We start from the raw sequence: 22,095 nt of genomic DNA, 5'->3' as shown, positions 1-22,095 counted from the left end.
CCGAATAAGGTTACATTCACAGGTAGCGGGGGTTAAGCCTTGAACACATCTTTTTTGGGGACATAATTCAACCCATAACAGCTATAAATAGTGCATGCTACTTTTTAGCTTTGTCACTTTAAGCACCAGATAATTTCTCTGTTTTTTTCTATTGTCTTTGACTAGACATTTTTATGAGAGGGAGAAGAATGAGACAGAATGTAGAATATCCAGAGACCTCAAGTATCATGCACTTACTTGTTCATTCATTCATTCAGCAGATATTTGAGCATTTAAAATAATAAATCATGAAAGCCAACGTATGAGTATTTACTAAATGTAAGACATTGTTCTGTACCCTATACATATGGTATTTCATTTAATTTTTATTACTGTTTTGTGAGGTAGGCATTATTTTTATCCTCAGTTTATAGGTGAGGAAACAGAGGTTTATAAAGGTGAAATGACTTCAGTAAGTCAAATACTGAGTAAAATTGCAAAGCCCATATTTTTATCACTTTGGCCTGACTCAAGCCAGTGCCCTCAGTCAACTGTAATCATTTCAGCCTAGTATGTTGAACCCCTCCTGATAGACTTTTACTTTGGAGTCTTAATAAATGAGAGGCCAGATGTGCATGTCCAAAGTACAGATCACAATTTGATGTGCTAAGCACACAAGGCCTTTTGATTATTTACGAAGAATGGTCTCAGGGTGTCCACTGAAGCAACACAGCTATGTTGTGTCTAGTAACCAGTAGGTGTTAATTACTACCTATATTTAGATGGTAGAATTGTGAAGACAAATACCATGGGTGGAGTTAAAAAATAATCCTGTAGTGTTTCTTACTTAGTTTTATTAGAAAACAGTTAAGACCACATTTCACTTACTTAGTCTTGTGTTCCCTTCTTATTTGGTGTCTCTTAAGTTTCATTGAAGTTCTGGGAAATACTAGAAAAAAGGAGCTAATTGTTGGGGCCAAGAGTCTAGTTAAAGCATGTAGATGTGGCAGTGCAAAAACGTGAAAGAAGGATATGTCCTGAATGTTCTGAGATTGGATATAAAGTTTAATAGTGGGAAAGATTGGCTGCAATTATAATTGTTTGAGAAGGATGGATTTGTTTATAAGAGAACAGGCGTTAGATTTCTATGGAGAAGTTAGAAAGTATTTCTCAGTTAGGGTATTATGGACTGAATGTTTGTGTCCCTTTAAAATTCCTGTTGAAGCCCAAACCCCCAGTTTAACTATATTGGAGATGGGGTCTATACAGAAGTAATTAAAGTTAAATGAGGTCATAAAAGTGGGGAGACATGATCCGGTAGGATTGAACTCCTTATAAGAAGAGAATTCAGAGAGCTCACTCTCTGTCTATAAACATACAAAAAAGAGGTCATGTGAGCACACAGCAAGAGGATAGCAACTAGAGATCTCAGAATGAAACCTACCTTGCTAGCATCTTGATTTTGGACTTCCGGCCTCCAGAACTGTGAGGAATAAATTTCTGTTAAGCCATCTAGTGGTATTTTGCTGTAGCAGCCTGAGCACACTTTAAGACATAGGGCTAAAGCTGATTTGAGATGGGAAGGAAGACAAGTAGACAAAAGGAGGAAACACTCTCACTAGAAGAGGTTATCTCTAGATCCATTTTCTAAAGGTAATTACAATGGAATTATAGAATTATAGAATCATATATGAAGATTTTTTTTAGGGTCATAAGACAAGTGTAGTAGGTAGTCAGGGTTCTCCAAAGAAATAGAACCAATAAGATATGTATATATACGCATGTGTATATGTACACACACACACACATATAAACACACACACACACACACATACACACACACACACACACACACACACAGGATGAGACAGAAATTTAAGAATTGGCTCACGTGATTTTGCAGGCTGGCAACTCCAAAACCCACAGAGTAGGTAGACCAGCAGGCTGGAGATCTAGGGAGGAGTTGATGTTGCAGCTAGAGTCGACAGGCAGTCTACTGGCAGAATTTACTCTTTCTCAGGGGAGGTGAGTCATTTTCTTAAGGCCTTCAGCTGATTGGATGAGGCCCAACCACATTATGGAGGGTAATTAGCTTTACTCAGAGTCTACTGATTTACATGTTAATCTCATCTAAAATACATCTTCACTACAACATCCAAGCATGTTTCACCAAATATATGGGTACTGGGGCCCTGCCAAATTGACACATAAAATTAACCATTGCAACTGGCATACCTCTTCAACTTAAACTGATGTCAAAAGAAAGTAAATTTACTTTGAGAGTTTTGACTCATTAACTAAATAAATTTAGTCTTTTCAGGTAAATACCTGGTTAGAAATATACCATTTATACACTTAGCCAAGTTATTTTGGTAATTATAGCCTTAGCATCTGAGAAGAGTCGAAAATAATTAACATTAATTTGTTCAAAAGAAAATGGTTACAAATTCCAAAGAACGAATTGAAAATGGTGAAGCCATTTCTGGTTACTGTAGTCAGAAGTGACATCTTCTGTTTTAGCACATCTGAGGCAGAATGATTGCTGAAAAACTAGGCACTGTTTTCAGCTTTGCATCTTTAAATTCAGGATACCGCCTTGGAAATAACCTCTTTAATTTCTACCCTCACTTTAGTTGGCTTATCTGTAAAGTAAAAATTTAGGTAAGACCTCTTCTAGTACTAACATTCTGTAATTTCTTGGTGTTTGTTTACTCCTTAAAGCATTTATCACATTCTCCTTTGAGTGTAGTTATTTGTGCTCTTTACTTTCTCCCTTTATTAGATATTTCTCTAAGAGTCAGGATAATAAATTATTCATCTTCATTTTACTCTTACAGCAAGCATCCAAGTATTTGTTTAGAATATTATCTATTGGGCTTCCCTGGTGGCGCAGTGGTTGAGAGTCCGCCTGCCAATGCAGGGGACACGGGTTCGTGCCCCGGTCCAGGAAGATCCCACATGCCGTGGAGCGGCTGGGCCCGTGAGCCATGGCCGCTGAGCCTGCGCCTCCAGAGCCTGTGCTCCGCAACGGGAGAGGCCACAGCAGTGAGAGGCCAGCGTACCGCAAAAAAAAAAAAAAGAATATAATCTATTATTGTAGTTCACTATTTATAATCGGGTGTTATTCTTCAAGGCCTTATTGAATACATAAAAATTTGGTATAGCAGTTCTTTGTCTTGGCCTTCAATGTCAATATCGGACTTAATACTAAACTTTGCCATGTACTAGTGTCACTTGGGGAAAATTATTGTCTTATTCTCAGTTCACTGAGGAGTAAGATTGGGGATAATGGATGCTTTGCCAAGTTACTATGATATTTAAATGAAGTAATATGAAAAAACATCAAGCACAGTGCTTGATACATAGTAGACACTTTAAAATGTTTTCCTTTTTTTTCCCTTTAGGATTGGGACTTTTACATCTACCTACCAGGGTGCCTAGTATGAGATATTTAGTAAATGTTTGTTAAATTGAAGATGTTAATGACTTAATTAATTTACTATGAGAAATTCCAAAAGAAACCCTTAGGAATAACAAAAAGTTCAGTGGGTTCATTTTAAATAATATTTACTATTCTTATTAAGGACAGGCTTTAAGATGGAAAATAACTTTGAATCTGTTGATTAAATTTGGTATTTTTCATGAAATAAAATCATTTTAATGTTCAACATTTGTATTTTTGTTGTAGTGATGTAGCTTGGTTCAATGAATCTTGGTTAAGCCGAATTAAAGAGGATATCGGTGACAACTGGCGAATAAAGGTATGTAGAATGAATGCTAGAAGTACTTGATCCAAACAGTGGTCTGAAATTAGCACTAAGCTCAACTAAATCTTATTTTTAAATTAACTGAAGGGTACATTTTATTGTGTATAGTTTGAGTTTTGACGCTTGTGTATGTTCTTATACCATCATAGTTAGATATAGAACGTTTCCATTAAGCAAAAACAGGCACATATGCCCCTTCCCAGTTAATCCTCACTCTTGACTTGGCCCTGGGTGGCCACAGGTCTGCTTTCAGTCAGTATAGGTTTAATTTCTGGAGTTCCCTATAAATGGAATCAGATATTATGAACTCTTTGGTATTCTTTTACTCATGTATTGTTTCTGAGACTCATCCATGTTGCCTGTTTTAGTAGTTATTTCTTTTTTTTTGCTGAGTAGTATTTCATTACACTGATTTACCACAATTTGCTTAGCCATTCACCTGTTGATGGATGTTGAATTGTTTCTGTTCTTTCTTCTCTAATATTGGTAATTTATGTCTTTTATATTTCTCCCTTGATAAATATGGCTTGATGTTTTTCAATTAAAAAAATTTTTTTTGAAAAGAACTAGCTTTTGTTTTCTGTTTTATTGATTTCCTTTCTCTTCTTTGTTATTTCCTTTCTTCTTGACATCTGCTCTTTTTCTTGCTTCTTAAGGTGAAAGCTTAAGTCATCAGCTTTAAGCACTTTTCCCTAGTAGTAAGCATTGCCTTAGCCACATCCCACACATCTTAACATACTGTGTTCTTATTTTCATTTAGATCAAAATATTTGGTAATTTCCCTTGTGATTTTTCTTTTGACCCCTGGGTAGATTAGAAGTAGGTATTTCAAATTCTAAATATTTGAGGATTTTCTACATATCTTTCTTTTATTTATTAATTTCTAATTTAATTCCATTTTGTTTTGAGAACATACTCTGAATTCTTTTACATTTACTAAGACTTATTTTATGACCTAATATATGGTCTGTCTTGGTGAATATTCCATGTGCACTTGAAAACAACATGTATTTTGCAGTCCTACAAATACGGATTATTACAGCTTTGTTGATAGTACTGTTTACTTTTATATCTTTATTGATTTTCTGTCTGATTATTCTATCAGTTAAGGGGGGAGGAGTCCTCAGATCTCTAATGATGATTGTGGATTTTTCAATTTCTCCTTTCAATTCTAATTTTTTAATCATGTAATTTGAATCTGTGTTATTTGGTTTATGTACATTAATTTTTTATGTCTTCTTGTTGAATGAATCTACTTATCATTATAAAATGACTTATTTTTATCCCTGGTAATATTTCTTTTTTGGAAGTCTACTTTGTCTGATACTGATGTACCACTCCTGTTTTTTAAAGATTATTTTTGCCTATTATATCTTTTTCTCTTCTTTAGTCTCTCTGTGTATTTATATTGAAAGTGATGTAGTCACCTAATAGTTAGGTCTTGCTTTTTTATCCATTGACAATCTCTTTATTTCGTTCTTTTTTTTAAAAAAAATTATTTATTTTCTTATATTCCTCTTATTTAAATCCTTGGACATTTTTTTTTTTTTTAATTTTTGGCTGCGCTGGGTCTTCATTGCTGCGCGTGGGCTTTCTCTAGTTGCAGCGAGCGGGGGCTACTCTTCGTTGTGGTGCGCGGACTTCTCATTGCGGTGGCTTCTCTTGTTGCGGAGCACAGGCTCTAGGCACACGGGCTTCGGTAGTTGTGGCACGTGGGCTCAGTAGTTGTGGCTTGCGGGCTCTAGAGCGCAGGCTCAGTAGTTGTGGCGCACGGGCTTAGTTGCTCCACGGCATGTAGGATCTTCCCAGACCAGGGCTTGAACCTGTGTCCCTTGCATTGGTGGGCAGATTCTTAACCACTGTGCCACCAGGGAAGCCCCCCTTGAACATTTTTAAACTAACAGTTTTAACTTTTTTATCTTCTAATTCTCTCATCTCTCATTTTAGGCTTGTTTCTATTGACTGAGTTTTCTCCTAATTATAGTTCACATACTCCTGCTTCTTCACATGTGTAGTAATTTTTTATTGAATGCTAGACAGTGTAAATTTTATTATTGAGTGCTGGGTTTTTTGTATTCCTTTAAAGAGTGTTGGACTTTGTTCTTACAGGCAGTTAAGATACTTGTGAATCAGTTTGATCTTTTCAGAGTTTGGGGGGATGGAAGGCAGATCTAGAGTTATTTTCTCCTCTAGGGCTAGGTTAGACTCACTACTAAGCTGTTACCTTTTGGGGGTTTTTAGTGAATGCTTGTCTGTATTAGCATAGTCATGATCTCTTCACTCTGACTGGTGGGAATTTCAGCAGTTTCTGGCCCTGTGCAATTTTCAAGGAATTGTTCAGCTTATAGTTCCCTAGATTGTTGTTTCCTCGGAAATCATTTTTGTTTAATCTCATTGAGTTTCACCCATGCACATGCAAATTAGTATTCAGCCAAAGAGTCAAAGGGACTGCTATGGAGATTTCTTTCCAAAGCTCTCACCTCTTCATTTATCTGCCCTGCAAATCCCAACTACCTCGACCTTCCTGAACTTCTGATGTCTATCTTCTCAACTCCACGAGAACATCAGGCTTTGTTTTGTTTCCACCTCCCTGTGCCATGGTATGAAAATTGCCTCTAGAGAGAAATCTTAGACTAGTGTAGGGCTCATCTTTTTTGTTTTCCTTCTCTTAGAAATTATTGTCTTTTGGCTAAAGCTTGAAAACTATATTCCTTGTATTTTGTTCTGTTTTCTAGTTGTTTGTGGTGGAGAGTAAGTCTAGATCCAGTTACTCACTCATGACTGAAGGTGGACATGCTCATAGCTAAATCTTTTAAGTTGGTACTTGAGTTTGTTGTGGCTCACTTTAAATACAATCACTCTAGGTCAGCTATCTAAGGAAGAAGACATTTTTTCTATAATCAAACTCTGAATAAAGCTTTGATGTTTAAAAATCATGTATTTGTAGTTATAGAACTCTAATATATGTTTTTGTTGTCATTTTTATCAGGAAGTTTTTATTGTATTTCACCTTGGCATATATTTTATTTCATTGTTAATATTAAATAATTTATTTTTTTTCCTCCATTAGGCTAGTAATTTAAAGAAGGTACTTCAAGGAATTATGGGTTATTACAATGAGGTATGAAAATCATTTGACTTTGTTTAAATATAAGATAACTCTGTGATAATTATATTGACACTGAAAAATGACTTGGCTTTTTGTTTATAACATTTTACTGGTATATAATTCATAATTGAAATATATTATGATTTTTCCATTTTTAGAACACTCAAATTTTGTTAACGTAAAGGGGCTAAAAAGTAATATATTGATTTGTAAAATAATGTTTCTATATTGATACTCTTTAAGTTGATTTTTTCTCAAATAAAATTACTTTCATCTTTATATAATTTGATTTTATGCAGTGCTATAAAGTAGACCTTATAACTAAATTAAAGTACTTTTCTATTTAAAGCGTTGTTTTTATATTTCTTTCCAATGTAAATAACAGCAAAGACATACTATGAAATTATGCTTGTGCAAGTGAATTGGGAAAAAATGCAAAATAAAAGTAGTATTAAAGTCACATTAGATAATGCATTATTCAAGTGACTTGTTTTTCTTATTCAGCATCTTAAGAAGTTCTCTAGCAGGATTATTTGATATTAGAAAGTTTATTGCTTAATGTGTAAAAGTTTTTGGTTTGGTTTTGCTATTAAAGAATTTTGTTTTTACTTTTTAAAGTTTTCATACAATTGAACTTGTAGTTTCTTCCAAATAATTCTAGAACTAAAATTTTTCAATTCATTAATGCCTAAAACTCATTTTGAAGTTTTTTGGTTTTTTTTTAATGGCAAGAATACTTTTTAGTTTCTTTCAAAAAACAATCTTGGGAATTCCCTGGCAGTCCAGTGGTTAGGACGTGGCACTTTCTCTCCCAGGGCCTGAGTTCAATCTCTGGTCGGGGAATTAAGATCCTGCAAGCTGCATGGCACAGCCAAAGAAAAAAGAAAAAAGCAATCTTAAAAAAAAAAGATAGAGCCAGGAAAGATTAATCCATTAGATTTTTTGTTCATTTGGTTTATTTTATGGTTCTCTATTCATTGAACATGTATCAAAATATTATGAATTTTCTTTGACTTAAGTCTGTTTATTTTTTTATGGAAAGGCATAAGTTTTATCATAATAGATCAGGCCAGGGGCTTCTTAAACAATTCCTCTCTCTGACAGTGGGGTAAAGGATATTTGTTATAAAACCATTTTAGTTGCTTTTGGTTGGTTCTCAGAATTTTGGGAGGTTGCTTGAACTTTACTAACTGGTTTTAGTCAGTAATTGTGGGTTTATCATTTGTTAATTTATCTGAGTCTTTTCGTGAACCTATTTATAATTTATTTTCCTTGCAATAATTCAGTGTAGTCAATTCTCTGTAGCCTACATAAATGAGTGATCTAATTTATTTTCAACACTGCAGTTTTTGGGACAACAGATTTCTGAAGAACTTATCCCTGATTTAAACCAAATAACTGAATGTTCCGATTCTGTGGAGCTTGGGAGGTTGCTCCAGCTTATTTTAGGTTGTGCTGTCAACTGTGAAAAGAAGCAAGGTAAGTGAATTTCAATCATTTGAGGATATCTACTTTCTAGAGACAACCTACATTGCTATAGGAAATTGCATAAAAATGTACTATTGTAGATTGGTGGAAAGCACACTGAAATGTAAGCCAGAAGATCTGAATTCGAGCACAGCTCTGCAATTAAAAAGCTATAAATCTTCAGTATCCTAACTGTACCTAGATTCTGAGATTCGTATTCAGTGGCTAAATAAAATGTACTTTAATTAGGTTAATTTAATCAATGCTTAGGACTTAGTGGATATTCAATAAAAATTGTACTTATTTATTTGATACATTATCTCTTTAACATGTGAGAGACAGAACCTTAGGTTGATTCAGATTTTCATAAATGATTATGCAGCTACTTCCAGGCTTCTTCAGATGATATTCTGCTCTTTTTAGAAGAATGCTTCCAAAGTATCCTCCAGATAAAGATAAGCAGTCTGATGATATAAATGGAATTAGTGTGCTATGTTGGTATATATGAACACAGTGATCCATATCCTGCTGAGTACAAAAAGAACATTTTTGGTTGAATGTAATGAATAAAATGTGAACTGAACAGACCAAGGTCTACTTCCTTGAGGGGCTTGCATCAGTCTGGGTGATGACATTTTTTTTTTTTTTTTTTTGCGGTACGTGGGCCTCTCACTGCTGTGGCCTCTCCTGTTGTGGAGCACAGGCTCCAGACGCGCAGGCTCAGCGGCCATGGCTCACGGGCCCAGCCGCTTCGCGGCATGTGGGATCTTCCTGGACCGGGACACGAACCCGTGTCCCCTGCATTGGCAGGCGGACTCTCAACCACTGCGCCACCAGGGAAGCCCTGGGTGATGACATTTTTGATGCTGATGTTTTTTGCATGCTCATCCAAAATTGGCCTTAGGATATCACCTTCATAAAAGAATGTTGGGTGCTGAAGTTCGTAAAACATTTTAAGTCAGAACCTTAGGAAACACATTCAGTGTTATCTAACTAATGAAGAGAACATATGAGACAAGATAAATTCAGTAAGAATCAATTCAGGAAGGAGAAAAATGAAACACATGAAATCAGCTATAGTTTATCATAAAAAAGGGTTTTGGTATCAGAAAACTTTCATATTAGTCCATCTCTATTATTAACTGGCTGTTTTTTTTCTAGGGCAAGTCAGTACTTCTCCATAGGCTTTTATTTCTCATAGATAATGTCAAAGGTCTCTATGTTTCTGTTGTTTTGTTTTGTTTTTTTTAATGAAAGTAAGAAACATTTTCTTATGGAAAGTTAAAACTTCTATATATTTTTAACTACAAATTGACAAATAGTAATTCTTTTGTGAATTACCAATTTTCTATTACCGTGATCCTTTTTATTTTTCTATTTAATGCTTTGTTTCTATTTCAGTTACTGGTTATTTATAACATCTTTTTGCTTAACTTTAGCATGTTTGTTGATTTTAATAGTCTTTTTCAGAGAACCAACTTTGGGCTTTGATTCATTATGTTTGTACTATTTAATATCTATTCTGTTATCTCATTGCTTCTATTGTGAATTAATCAATTCTTTCTATTCTAAGCTATAATTGATGTTTTAAGCTATAATTTTCTCTTAAGCTTTGTTGCCTCCTATAAATATTGAAATAATATGTAGTATTTTCATAATTTAGTTCTAAGCATTACTTAGCAATTTTGACCTCAGATTTTTAAAAGGAGGCTCAATTCCTGGGTATATAAATAAAAGTTTAGCAAGTAATAAATATAAAGAAAGAGTTTAATTTTCATTATTTTGAAAGTCAGGATTATCTGATTGGGTCTATTTTTGGAGGTATGTGTCTGGGGTCTCACTTTTTAGGAGTGAGCAGATAAATGGAAAAAAACTTGTAGTAATTTAATTAAAATGTAAAACCAAAACACATCCATAATATAAACCACCTTCCACATATTTATACTTTTCAGTGAGAATTGATTTTCAAAATGATTCAAAGGTATTGCAGCAGTCTTAATCTTGAAAGAATTAACTAATTTGGTTAACAGTACCCTGTTTATTTTGGTGTGGAAAGAGAAAAATTTTATGAAGGTTTCAGTAGACTTGAAACACTCCATTATCCAACAAATCCAGTTAAAAGAAATCATTCCATTGCTTGTGCCTCATCTAGTTAATTCTTCCCCCTCCAACACACACACACACACCCATAGAATTTAGTGGTCGGGTGCATACCAGAATCTATCAGAATTTTTTTCCAGTACTTGGCTTCACAAATAAAAGAGAGATTTAGAGAACTTTTAGAAGTCTTCCAGAGTATCATTAAAACAATAAAAGCATTAGAAAATAATAAATCCTTAAAACTTTTGGAAAATTGTTTTAGGTGGAGAACATACAGTTGCTGTCGATCTAAACCTGCAAATACAGGAAAAACTCTCATGATTCGTCACTTCTAATTGTGACAGAATCAACTTATTACGCTCCCACGTGTGTGTGTGTGTGTGTGTGTGTGTGTGTGTGTGTGTGTGTGTGTGTGTGTGTGTGTGTGTGTTAAGGTATAAGGATCTACTTAAGGTGAAACTTGGTGAATGTCGAGCAGGTGTTTGCAGGAAGCTGTATAAGTCTCTTCATTGAAAACCTTCCTGAAATGAACTAAGTAGGTGATAAATGAAACTTTCTGAGCTTAGATCTTAAGAGTTCACTGAATACAGGCATACCTTGTTTTATTGAGCTCTGCTTTATTGTGTTTTTCACAAATTGAAGGTTTGTGGTAACCCTATGTCCAACAAATCTATTAGCACCACTTTTCCAACAGCATTTGCTCACTTCATGTCTCTGTGTCACATTTTTGTAATTCTCACAATATTTCAAACTTTTTCATTATTATTATATTTGTTATGGTGATCTGTGATCAGTGCTTTTTGGTGTTACTATTGTAATTTTTTTTTAATTAATTAATTTATTTATTTATTTTTGGCTGTGTTGGGTCTTCGTTTCTGTGCGAGGGCTTTCTCTAGTTGTGGCGAACAGGGGCCACTCTTCATTGTGATGCGCGGGCCTCTCACTGTTGTGGCCTCTCTTGTTGCGGAGCACAGGCTCCAGACGCGCAGGCTCAGTAGTTGTGGCTCACGGGCCCAGTTGCTCCGCGGCATGTGGGATCTCCCTGGACCAGGGCTCGTATCCGTGTCCCCTGCATTGGCAGGCAGATTCTCAACAACTGCGCCACCAAGGAAGTCCTATTGTAATTGTTTTGAGGCACCATGAACTGCACCCATAGTAATGTGGTAAACTTAATCAGTAAATGTTATAAATGTTGTATGTGTTCTGACCGCTCCACCAACCAGCCATTTCCCCATCTCTCTCCCTTCCTCAGGCCTCCCTACTCCCTGATACACAGCAATATTGAAATTAGGCCAGTTAATAACCCTGCAGTGGCCTCTACGTGTTCAAGTGAAAGGAAGGGTCTCACATCTCTTACTTTAAATCAAAAGCTAGAAATGATTAAGCTTAGTGAGGAAGGTATGCTGAAAGACAAGAGGGGCCAAGATCTAGGCCTCTTCCACTAAACAACCAAATTGTGAGTATGAAGAAAAAGTTCTTGAAGGAGATTAAAAGTGCTGCTTCAGTGAACACACCGATGATATGAAAGCGAAAGTCTTATTGTTTATAGGCAGAACATTTTAGTGGTCTGGATGGAAGATCAAACCAGCCACAAAGTTCCCTTCAGCCAAAGCCTAATCTAGAGCAAGGCTCTAACTTCAATCTTGTGAAGCCTGAGAGAGGTGAGAACACTGCAGAAGAAAAGTTTGAAGCTAGCAGAGGTTGGTTCATGAGGTTTAAGGAAAGCCATCTCCAGAACGTAAAAGTACAAGGTGAAGCAGCAGGTACTGATGTAGAAGCTACAGCAAGTTATCTAGAAGATGTAGCTAAGATAATTAATGAAGGCCACTATATTAAACATATTTTCAGTATAGACAAAACAGCCTTTTATTGGAAGAAGATGCCATCTAGGACTTTCATAGGTAGCTAGGAAAAGTCAATGCCTGGCTTTGAAGGACATGCTGACTCTCTTGCTAATGTAGATGGTGACAGAGTTGAAGCCCATGCTCATTTATCATTCTGGAAATCCTAGGACCTTAAGAACTATGCTAAATCTAATCTGCCTGTGTTATAAATGGAACAACAAAGGCTGGGTGACGGCACATCTGTTTACAACATGGTTTACTGACTATTTTAAGCCCACTGTTGAGACCTACTTCTCACAAAAAAAAGCATTCCTTTCAAACATTAGTGCTCATTGACAAAGCACCTGGTCACTCAAGAGCTTTGATGGAGATGTTCAACAAAATTAATGTTGTTTTCATACCTGCTAACAAAACATCTATTCTGCAACCCATGGATCAAGAAGTAATTTTGACTTTTAAGTCTTGCTATTTAAGAAATACATTTTGTAAGGCTACAACTGCCATAAATAGTGATTCCTCTGATGGATCTGGTTTTCAAAGTAGATTGAAAACTTTATGGAAAAGATTTACTATTGTAGATACCATTAAGAACATAGGTGATAAGGGGGTTCCCTTTTCTCCACACCCTCTCCAGCATTTATTGCTTGTAGACTTTTTGATGATGGCCATTCTGGCTAGTGGGAGGTGATACTCATTGTGGTTTTGATTTGCATTTCTCTAATGATTAGTGACGTTGAGCATCTTTTCTTGTGCTTTCTGGCCATCTGTATGTCTTTTTTTGGAGAAATGTCTATTTAGATTTTCTGCCCACTTTTTGATTGGCTTGTTTGGGGTTTTTTTGATATTGAGATGCATGAGCTGTATGTATATTTTGGAGATTAATCCCTTGTCGGTTGCATTGTTTGCAAATATTTTCTCCCATTCTGTGGGTGTCTTTTCATTTTGTTTATGGTTTCCTTTGATGTGTAAAAGCTTTTAAGTTTAATTAGGTCCCATTTGTTTATTTTTGGTTTTATTTTCATTACTCTAGGAGGTGGATCCAAAAAGATCTTGCTGTGATTTATGTCAAAGATTGTCCTGCCTGTGTTTTCCTCTAAGAGTTTTTATAGTATCCAGTCTTACATTTAGGTCTTTAACCCATTTTGAGTTTTTTTTGTGTGTATGATATTAGGGAATGTTCTAATTTCATTCTTTGACATGTGGCTGTCCAGTTTTCCCAGCACCACTTATTGAAGAGACTGTCTTTTCTTCATTGTATATTCTTGTCTCCTTTGTCATAGACTAATATACCATAGGTGTGTGGGTTTATCTCTGGGCTTTCTAGCCTGTTCCATTGTTCTATATTTCTGTTTTTGTGCCAATACCAAACTATTTTGATTACTGTAGCTTTGTAGTATAGTCTGAAGTCAGGGAGCCTGATTCCTCCAGCCGTGGTCTTCTTTCTCAAGATTGCTTTGGCTATTCAGGGTCTTTGTGTTTCCATACAAATTTTAAGATTTTTTGTTATAGATTTGCAAAAAATGCCATTAGTATTTTGATAGGGATAGCATTGAATCTGTAGATTACCTTGGGTAGTATAGTCATTTTGACAATATCGATTCTTCTAATCTGAGAACATGGTATATCTTTCCATCTGTTTGTGTCATCCTACACTGTTGGTGGGAACGTAAATTGGTACAGCCACTATGAAGAACAGTATGGAGGTACTTTTAAAGACTAAAAATTGATTTGCTCCAGCAATCCCACTCCTGGGCATATATCCAGAGAAAACCATAATTTGAAAAGGTACATGCACCCCAGTGTTCATTGCAGCACTATTTACAATAGCCAAGACATGGAAGCAACCTAAATGTCTATCGACAAATGAATGGATAAAGAAGATGTGGTACATATATACAATGGAATATTACTTAGCCATAAAAAAGAATGAAAGAATGCCATTTACAGTAACATGGATAGACCTAGAGATTATCATACTGAGTGAAGTAAATCAGAGAAAGACAAATACCATATGATATCACTTATATGTGGAATCTAAAAAATGATACAAATGAACTTATTTACAGAACAGAAACAGACTCACAGACTTAGGAAACAAACTTATGTTTACCAAAGGGGAAGGGTAGTGGGGAGTGATAAATTAGGAGGTTGGGATTAACATATGCACACTACCATATATAAAATGGATAATCAACAGAGACCTACTCTATAGCACAGGGAACTCTACTCAGTACTCTGTAATAACCTATATCAGAAAAGAATATGAAAAAGAATGGATATATATGTGTATGTATAACTGAATCACTTCGCTGTACACCTGAAATGAACACAACATTGTAACTCAACTATACTCCAGTGTAAAATAAAAACTTAAAAATAAAGGAATGTTTCCCTTGAGGGGAAAAAAAGAACATAAGTGATTGATGGGAAGAGGTCAAAATATCAACATTAACAGGTGTTTGGAAAAAACTGATTCCAACTCTCATACATGACTTTAAGCGGTTCAAGACTTAAGTGGAGGAAGTAACTGGATATGTGGTAGAAATAGCAAGAGAACTAGAAGTGGAGCTTAAAGGTATGACTGAATTATTGCCATCTCATGACAAAATGTTAACAGACGAGTCGCTTCTTATGGATGAGCAAAGAAAGTGGTTTCTTGCGATGGAAACTACTCCTGGTGAACATGCTATGAAGACTGTTGAAATGACAATAAAGAATTTAGAAATTACATAAACTTAGTTGATGAAGCAGCAGCAGAATTGGAGAGGATGGACTCCAATTCTGAAAGAAGTTCTACTGTGGGTAAATGCTATCAAACAGCACTGCGTGCTACAGAGAAATTGTTTGTGAAAGGAAAGGTCAATTGACATGGCAGACTTCACTGTTGTCTTATTTTAAGAAATTGCCACAGACACCCCAGCTTTCACCACCACGCTATTCAGTCAGCAGCCATCAACATCAAGATAAGATCCTCCACCAGTAAAAAGGATTACCACGCGCTAAAGTCTCAGATGATGGTTAGCATTTTGTTAGCAATAAAGTACTTTTTAATTAAGGTTTGTACGTTGTTTTTTTAGACATAATGCTATTGTCACTTAATAAACTATAGTATTGTGTAAATATAACTTTTATGTATACTGGGAAACTAAAAAATTCGTGTGACTCACTTTATTGCGATAATTGCTTTATTGGGGTGGTTTGGAACTGAACTGGTACTATCTCTGTGGTATACCTGTACATGTGAATTCATCTCATAATACTGAATATTTAACAAGAGGAAAGAAATTGTCATAATTGTTTTAACATTAATTGCAATTTCTTCTCTTTTTCTTCCTTGTCAGAAAATTAGAGATTTTCTTTAAAACATTTATAGATATTTTTATGAATATTTTCAGTTCTGCTTATTTGTTTATAATGGACATATTTTTTGTGGTAAAATAATATACTTGCATAAAGAATTATGTGTAGTGAATGAATTTTTATGTTGTTAATTGAACGACTAAATTTCTATGGGTGAAGAGTAGGGTTTTTTCAGATCTGATTTTTTTTTTTAATCATAGAACATATTCAAAATATAATGACACTGGAAGAGTCTGTTCAACATGTGGTCATGACTGCCATTCAAGAGGTAAGCTATATCATGATCACATATGTATGAAAATCCTAAACCAAATTATATAAAACTGTTCACATAGATTTTATGGATGTATATTTCACCGCTGTATAAACGAGCCCTTTGTAGTAGGTTTACTTATCTTTGGCTGTTGTGTCTTCCCCAAAAATTTCTTATAAGGACTTGAAGCCCAATTGTAGTACCTCTGCATTTTAAAAGTTAAATTAATGTTGTCAGTTTCCTTTAAATAACTTCAACTAAGCAAGATAAACAGCCTCTTCCCAGTTAGGAGTTTTTATAACTTCTCTTTGTTTCTGCCAGGTAGAGTAATCTTTTCTGAAATTTTAAAGTGTGTGTGAGTATGTATCTCATATGCATTTTCAGAATGTTAGAACTGTGAGCAAATATAGTGAAAATTAGGTTTCGGAGCCAGGTAACCTGGATTCAAGCCAGTCTAGTTATCTAAGTTGTACCATAGAGATTCAGAATTCATTCGGTGCATGTTCATTCTTAAAATCAGAACAAAAGGCTGAGATGAAGTCAAGTGAAGAGGAGGCCTGAGGGAAAGTTGAGTGAAGGGTTAGTGAGGAAAACATAGTTTAGAAGAGGCATGACTTAGAGGGAGACAGCATCTAGGACTTTAGAAGTGTGTATACTCTGAGTTTGCATTGCTGGTTTGAATTCAAAACATCACTATGCATAAATCTGCCTTTCATATGCAGAAAAGTTTTTTTACAGGATCCTTTTTTTTTCATATAATTGTAACTCCTACTTTTAAAATGACTTCTCAAATTAGGAATTTTGCCACATCACTCATTTAAAGCTCTATTTTTAAAGTGCCAATTCATGTTATGGAAAAATATTTTTTTTTATTATGTGTGTTCAGTTTTATTTAGTAATTCATCGTTTAGAACTTGGATTATAATTTTTCAGTACATTAGTATTTTAAATATATCTAAATATTTCAAGCACATTTTACTTATGTCCTCACTAATGTAATGCTTGAACATTGTGCTATTTAGCTTAAACCTCTATTCATTTTTTATTTGAATAATATAAGAATCATCAAATTAAGGCAAGGAAAAATTAAACATAAAGCATTTTACTTTCCTTTCAAGTAAACATATTTTTTACTGTGTAAATCTTACTTTATTGTACTTAATTTTACTATTTTAATTCTAGTTGATGAGTAAAGAAATAGTGAGCTCTCCTACAAATGATGCTGTTGGAGAATTAGAGCAACAGGTGAGTATTTTAGTATGTGAGGAAAATGTTGCACAGTGATAGAGTTCCTTTGTCAATTACTATCTTAAAGGCTTACATAGGAGACCACATACAAGATTATTTTCTTCCATGAAATTTAGTTTATTCTCCTATAAGATCTTAATTGACTATTATGCATTCCTTCATGAATGCAAGTAGTGTTCATCTCCAGAGTTTTTAATGATCATGTTTGAAGAGATGAGTGGCATTAAACTTTCCTGACATTTGTTAATACATATGTGGCCCATTCTGTATAGTTACATAATTAAATAGTACTTAAAAATTCTGCTGAATTCTAATTTACCTAATAAGGAAATATGATTTTTGTCACAGTTGCTTTCCTCTAATATTGAAGAATTAACTCAAAGGTCCTGTACTCAGGGCTTCTTTCCCTGGTTGTTTTACACAGTTGTTTTACATGGAGGAAAAGGCACACTCCTCTTCTGTATAACCAATCTGGGTTATAAGGGGAAGGGTAAGAGGAGAGGTAAATGCATCAAATACTTTTCCTGTTATATGTTTGGACATCTGACTTTCATGAGTGTCACCAGCCATCTCAAGAAGTATTTCAAATTAAAAAAAATTTTTTCTATAAAAATTTTATTTAAATATAAACATGCTGTGCTCTAAATTTTTTTCTGTGATAAAATAAACAGTTCATCCTCTAATACTCTGTTTTAAATATTTCACAAAGATTTACATAAAATTTTATTTCTGTGGGACCTTAGCCTTAAATGTTAATGAGACTCTGTTGATATTATTAACAGAAAAACAACATATTACTACTTATTTGTTAATAGGTAAATTTTAAAAGCATTTCCAACATCAGTATATATATGTGTTTTGATAAAAGTATGTTTTTCAATTTGTTTCAAAATGTGATTTACTAAGAGTTAGGACATTTTCTATTTCAGCTTAAAAGGGCCCTGGAAGAACTTCAGGAAGCACTAGCAGAAAAAGAAGAACTGAGGCAAAGATGCCAAGAACTAGATATGCAGGTATGGATCGAAGAATAATTTCCTCTTTAAATTTACAAGAGTCTTATTTTAATTAATTAATTAGTGAAGTGTTTTGGAGGTTGGGTTTCATTTCATGGAGGGACCATTGAAAGAGTCTGTTATAGGCTTGACTCTTCAAACATGAACTTTATAATTCTGCTTTTAGAGTTGAAAATTGCTTGCTTTTAACTACTTCATTGAGAGGGTCATTCTAATTGCAGAATTTCAACTGCTTAGATGATGCCTTGGTTTGTTGTTTTGTAAAAAGGGGAAACTAAAGTATCTACTTTATAGGGTATTAATATTAAGTTGGGGTCTTTTATGGAAATATTTAGAAGGGCTTGACCCCCAATAAATTTGAGATCCAAGTTTGTTTTGCTAACATGTATGTGTATATGAACACATGTATGTGATTCTTGGGTTCCTATGCACATACGTGTTAGCAAAATAAACTTGACATGAGAGACAGTAGTTAACAGTTAAAGGAGTAGATTGTCTAACCAGGCTGCCTATATTCAGAACCTGGTTATGTTACTAGCTGGTTGTATATGCTCAGGCAAATTGCTTAATTTCTCTATACTTCATATTTCTCTTTTGAGAAATGATGTGTTAATAGTATATATCTCCCAGAGTGATAATTACATTTAAATGAATTAATATACATAAAGCACTTAAAGCAGGGCCTGGTGCATAGGGCTGTGTATATGTTTGCATGTATTGTTATTATTGTTATGTGAAAATTATGCAATAAGTCTCGAAAAATTATACAAAGATTTAAATGTACCATCATATTATGCTGTATGTAAATTGCACTTTTCATTCAAATAATGAGCTACATAAATAATTGACTCTGAAAAGTGTGAGGACAAGGAACCAAGGTTGTGGTAGCATTATCCTTGCTTGATGAGATAAATATCTAAAGTGATAGGGCTGGGTAATATTTCTAACATTCAAGGGTCTGCAAATAAGAAGACGAGAAGTGACTTGGTCAGGGTGACTCAGCTACGTAGGGCAGTGACAGCACTAGAATCCAGATCTTCTAACGTCATCTTTGAACATCACTCCTCTATGTTTGAACAAAGCCAGTGTTTATATTTGTACGAAGCTAGTGTCTCAAAATTATGAGAACGTCTACCTTTTCTCCTTTTTCCTTTCCTAACCACACTCACCTTGCATATATATCATCACATATATGCACAGACCTGCACAGCATCAGAGATGTTTTATTTTCAAGTAAGATCATATCCTCTCTCCAGAATACCTCATATAAAGAATAGAGGATTGAATCATTCAGGTATTACCAGTCTCATGTAGGATCTCTGTACAGTTTTCTGAGAAATTCTTACTCAAAAAAGAACACAAAATTCTGTGTTAAAACATTTCAGTGTTTGTAACACATGATGGAGAGTATGTGATGATCTGATTTTAGTTGAAAAGTGTAGACATCCCAAGTTTTGGCATTTTTAATTCCAGTATCAAAATAGAGTCAACCCTCAACTATCTGCTACACATGTGAAATGAATATAATCAAAACTGCATATAATCAAAACAAAAATAATTAATTTAACGATATGAATTTCACACAGGTGTATATGATACCCCAATTTTATAAGGAAAATTATTTTTGAAAAATGTTTACTTTTAATCATATGTCACTTGAGAGTGATTCTAAAATTTGGGGGGAATTCTTTTTTAATACTCAACCAAATAAACCAAAAAAGAAAAATAAGCTGCAAAGAAATTCCCCAAGGGCAGGTGAATAAACAAAAGGGCATAACCTAATGAAGTTAAATTAAAAGCTGGTAATCAAGGAAAGAAGCAGGCATATGATGTTGACAGAGGTGCTGCATGGCAGGAACCTGCTGTTCTTCCTTCATCCCCAGCCCATGCAGGGGAATCAACAAAAATCTTGAGACTTCCCACAGTAATCTACCCAATCAGAAGGAAGTTCACACTATGAGTCCTTCATTTTCTTTGGACTGGGGAAGAGTGGAAATGATGGCGAAGAAGAAACTAAGGACTCTTTCTGATAGGAACAAAGGCTGTAGGGTCACACACTGAATTGGGGAAACAGTCTGATGCCCAAAGGAATTTCTCCATGGGAATGGAATATACTTCTCACCACCCTGGTATGAAGTACTTAAACCTCAGAAGTGAGAGCCTAGCCCGGGTATTATAAAAAGATTGCCCGTTGTCTCAGCTGCCCCCATGCTGCCCCCCCCGCCACTATCTTCCCTGACCATTCACAAGGCTATATAGAGAGGCGGAGAGAAAACAGTCCCAACTATTACCCAGAGGTGAGAACATACTGGGCCATGGGTTACAGTGGAAAGGGTGTCCAAGAAGTCTTCAGCACTATGCCAGAACAAACAGGGTATCTTAACTGCCCACAAAACATGAACTAGATGAAAAGAATCAGAGCACGACATCTCTGTGAACATTACAGACTAAAACCAAAAACAGACAAGAGCATGTAAAAGACAACAGCCAAGCTTAGAAAATAACTTTCACTTCATTTAGTATTACAATTTCGTAAGAACACGTCAATAGAATAGACTAGGTGGTAGGACAACAAAGTGAAGATTTAAAAGGAAATCGCAGCTAGACAGAAACAAATCAGTGAATAATGTTTAACACCAACCCCTACCCTAGTTAAGCTATCAGACTTCAAGAATACAGGAAAAACAACTCAGTCAGTCAAGCAGAAAAGGTAAGTCACCCACAAAGATAAGAAAATCAGGCTCCCCTACAACTTCCATGCTGGAATATAGAGGAGCAATATCCACAAAATGCTGAGGCAGGGAAACAGCATTAACTGAGGAGTGCAGGTGCAAACTCCCTTTCTTGAAAAAAAACTACTCGTTGACACAATCCAGTTAGCAAACATGTTTTAATCAGAATAAAGAATGCAAGAACAGAGGAGATTCTGTAGTGAAAGATCTGGTGATGAAGCTCAATCCATTTAAATAAAGATCTGTGTGAGTTCTGTGTAAATTACGGTTATAGATACTGGGACAAATGAAATTATGACTCACTAAGTCAGGAGTAAGGCCTGATTATGCGTACTTTAAAAAAAGAAAGAAAAAAAATCCACATGAGAATTTGATGTAAAGTTTTGAGAAACTTTCACAAAGTTTTGGTCCAAGATGATTATGGGGCCTTGGGGCAGGTTAGGACAGGTTTATCAACCACTCTTTACCTGCCTTTCCCAGTCATTATTCATACCACCTGGCAGCAGTAGGTAACACTGCTTCACTTACTGCAGTAACAGAGGCTGGTTATTCTTGCTTCTAGTATGTTAGAGAAAAGCATACTTTTACCCAGCATTGTATAAGATTCAATGAGGCAGCTATTTTCAAACTTAAGGTGTCTGCATACAGAGTATGTGCGACTGGGCACAATGTGATAAAGAGGACTCCAGCTATAGAAGTTTACTTTATATTTTAATTTTTAAAATAAACAATTATAAAAACATTAAGTCTGAGTGATGTGAGAATATGAGTATTATTTTTGAGCCTTTTTTTTTTCTTTTTTAGCTTTTTGAACTTTCTGTCTCTTTTAAATAGCTCAGAGAGAGACAGAGACAGAGAGAAACAGAAAGGGACAGAGGCAGGTACAGAGTGAACCTAAACAAAATATCACCATGGCATCTTGTTAAAAGAGATGCCTAGAACCACCACTGGACACTCTTAAGTCACCCATCTGGGATGGGTCCAAGGAATTCTCATGTTTAATACCCACCTCCTTCATATCTGTGATAAAGGTGGCTCTAGAACCACAATGTAAATTGCATGGATAGGAACAAGGTTGGTTACCCACTAGGTATTGAAAACTAAGTTTGCCCGTGCTCCTCTCCCTTCTTCAGGGGATTCTTAGCCAGTTTGAAGACAGGGTATTGTTTCTCCTCTACCAGTCTTTTTACAACAGCCCCTACCTTCAAGCTAGAACGAGATCT

At 35.2% G+C, this 22,095-nt stretch overlaps 1 protein-coding gene across 3 annotated transcripts in view; it reads left to right on the top strand.

Annotated features, from left to right (window-relative positions):
- The window catches only part of HOOK1 (hook microtubule tethering protein 1), a 67,197-nt gene that overhangs the window by 10,602 nt on the left and 34,500 nt on the right, over positions 1–22,095 (top strand). For all 3 annotated transcript variants that reach the window (XM_060139914.1, XM_060139913.1, XM_060139915.1), the window contains 6 exons: positions 3,668–3,740; positions 6,817–6,867; positions 8,202–8,334; positions 15,827–15,894; positions 17,062–17,124; positions 18,057–18,140. In XM_060139914.1, the coding sequence (XP_059995897.1) occupies positions 3,668–3,740; positions 6,817–6,867; positions 8,202–8,334; positions 15,827–15,894; positions 17,062–17,124; positions 18,057–18,140 (472 nt within the window). The remainder of the gene's footprint in view (positions 1–3,667; positions 3,741–6,816; positions 6,868–8,201; positions 8,335–15,826; positions 15,895–17,061; positions 17,125–18,056; positions 18,141–22,095) is intronic.

Source organism: Lagenorhynchus albirostris, chromosome 2 (genome assembly GCF_949774975.1).
Source record: "Lagenorhynchus albirostris chromosome 2, mLagAlb1.1, whole genome shotgun sequence".
Classification (NCBI taxonomy): Eukaryota; Metazoa; Chordata; class Mammalia; order Artiodactyla; family Delphinidae; genus Lagenorhynchus; species Lagenorhynchus albirostris.
This window is presented reverse-complemented; position numbering and strand designations above follow the sequence as displayed.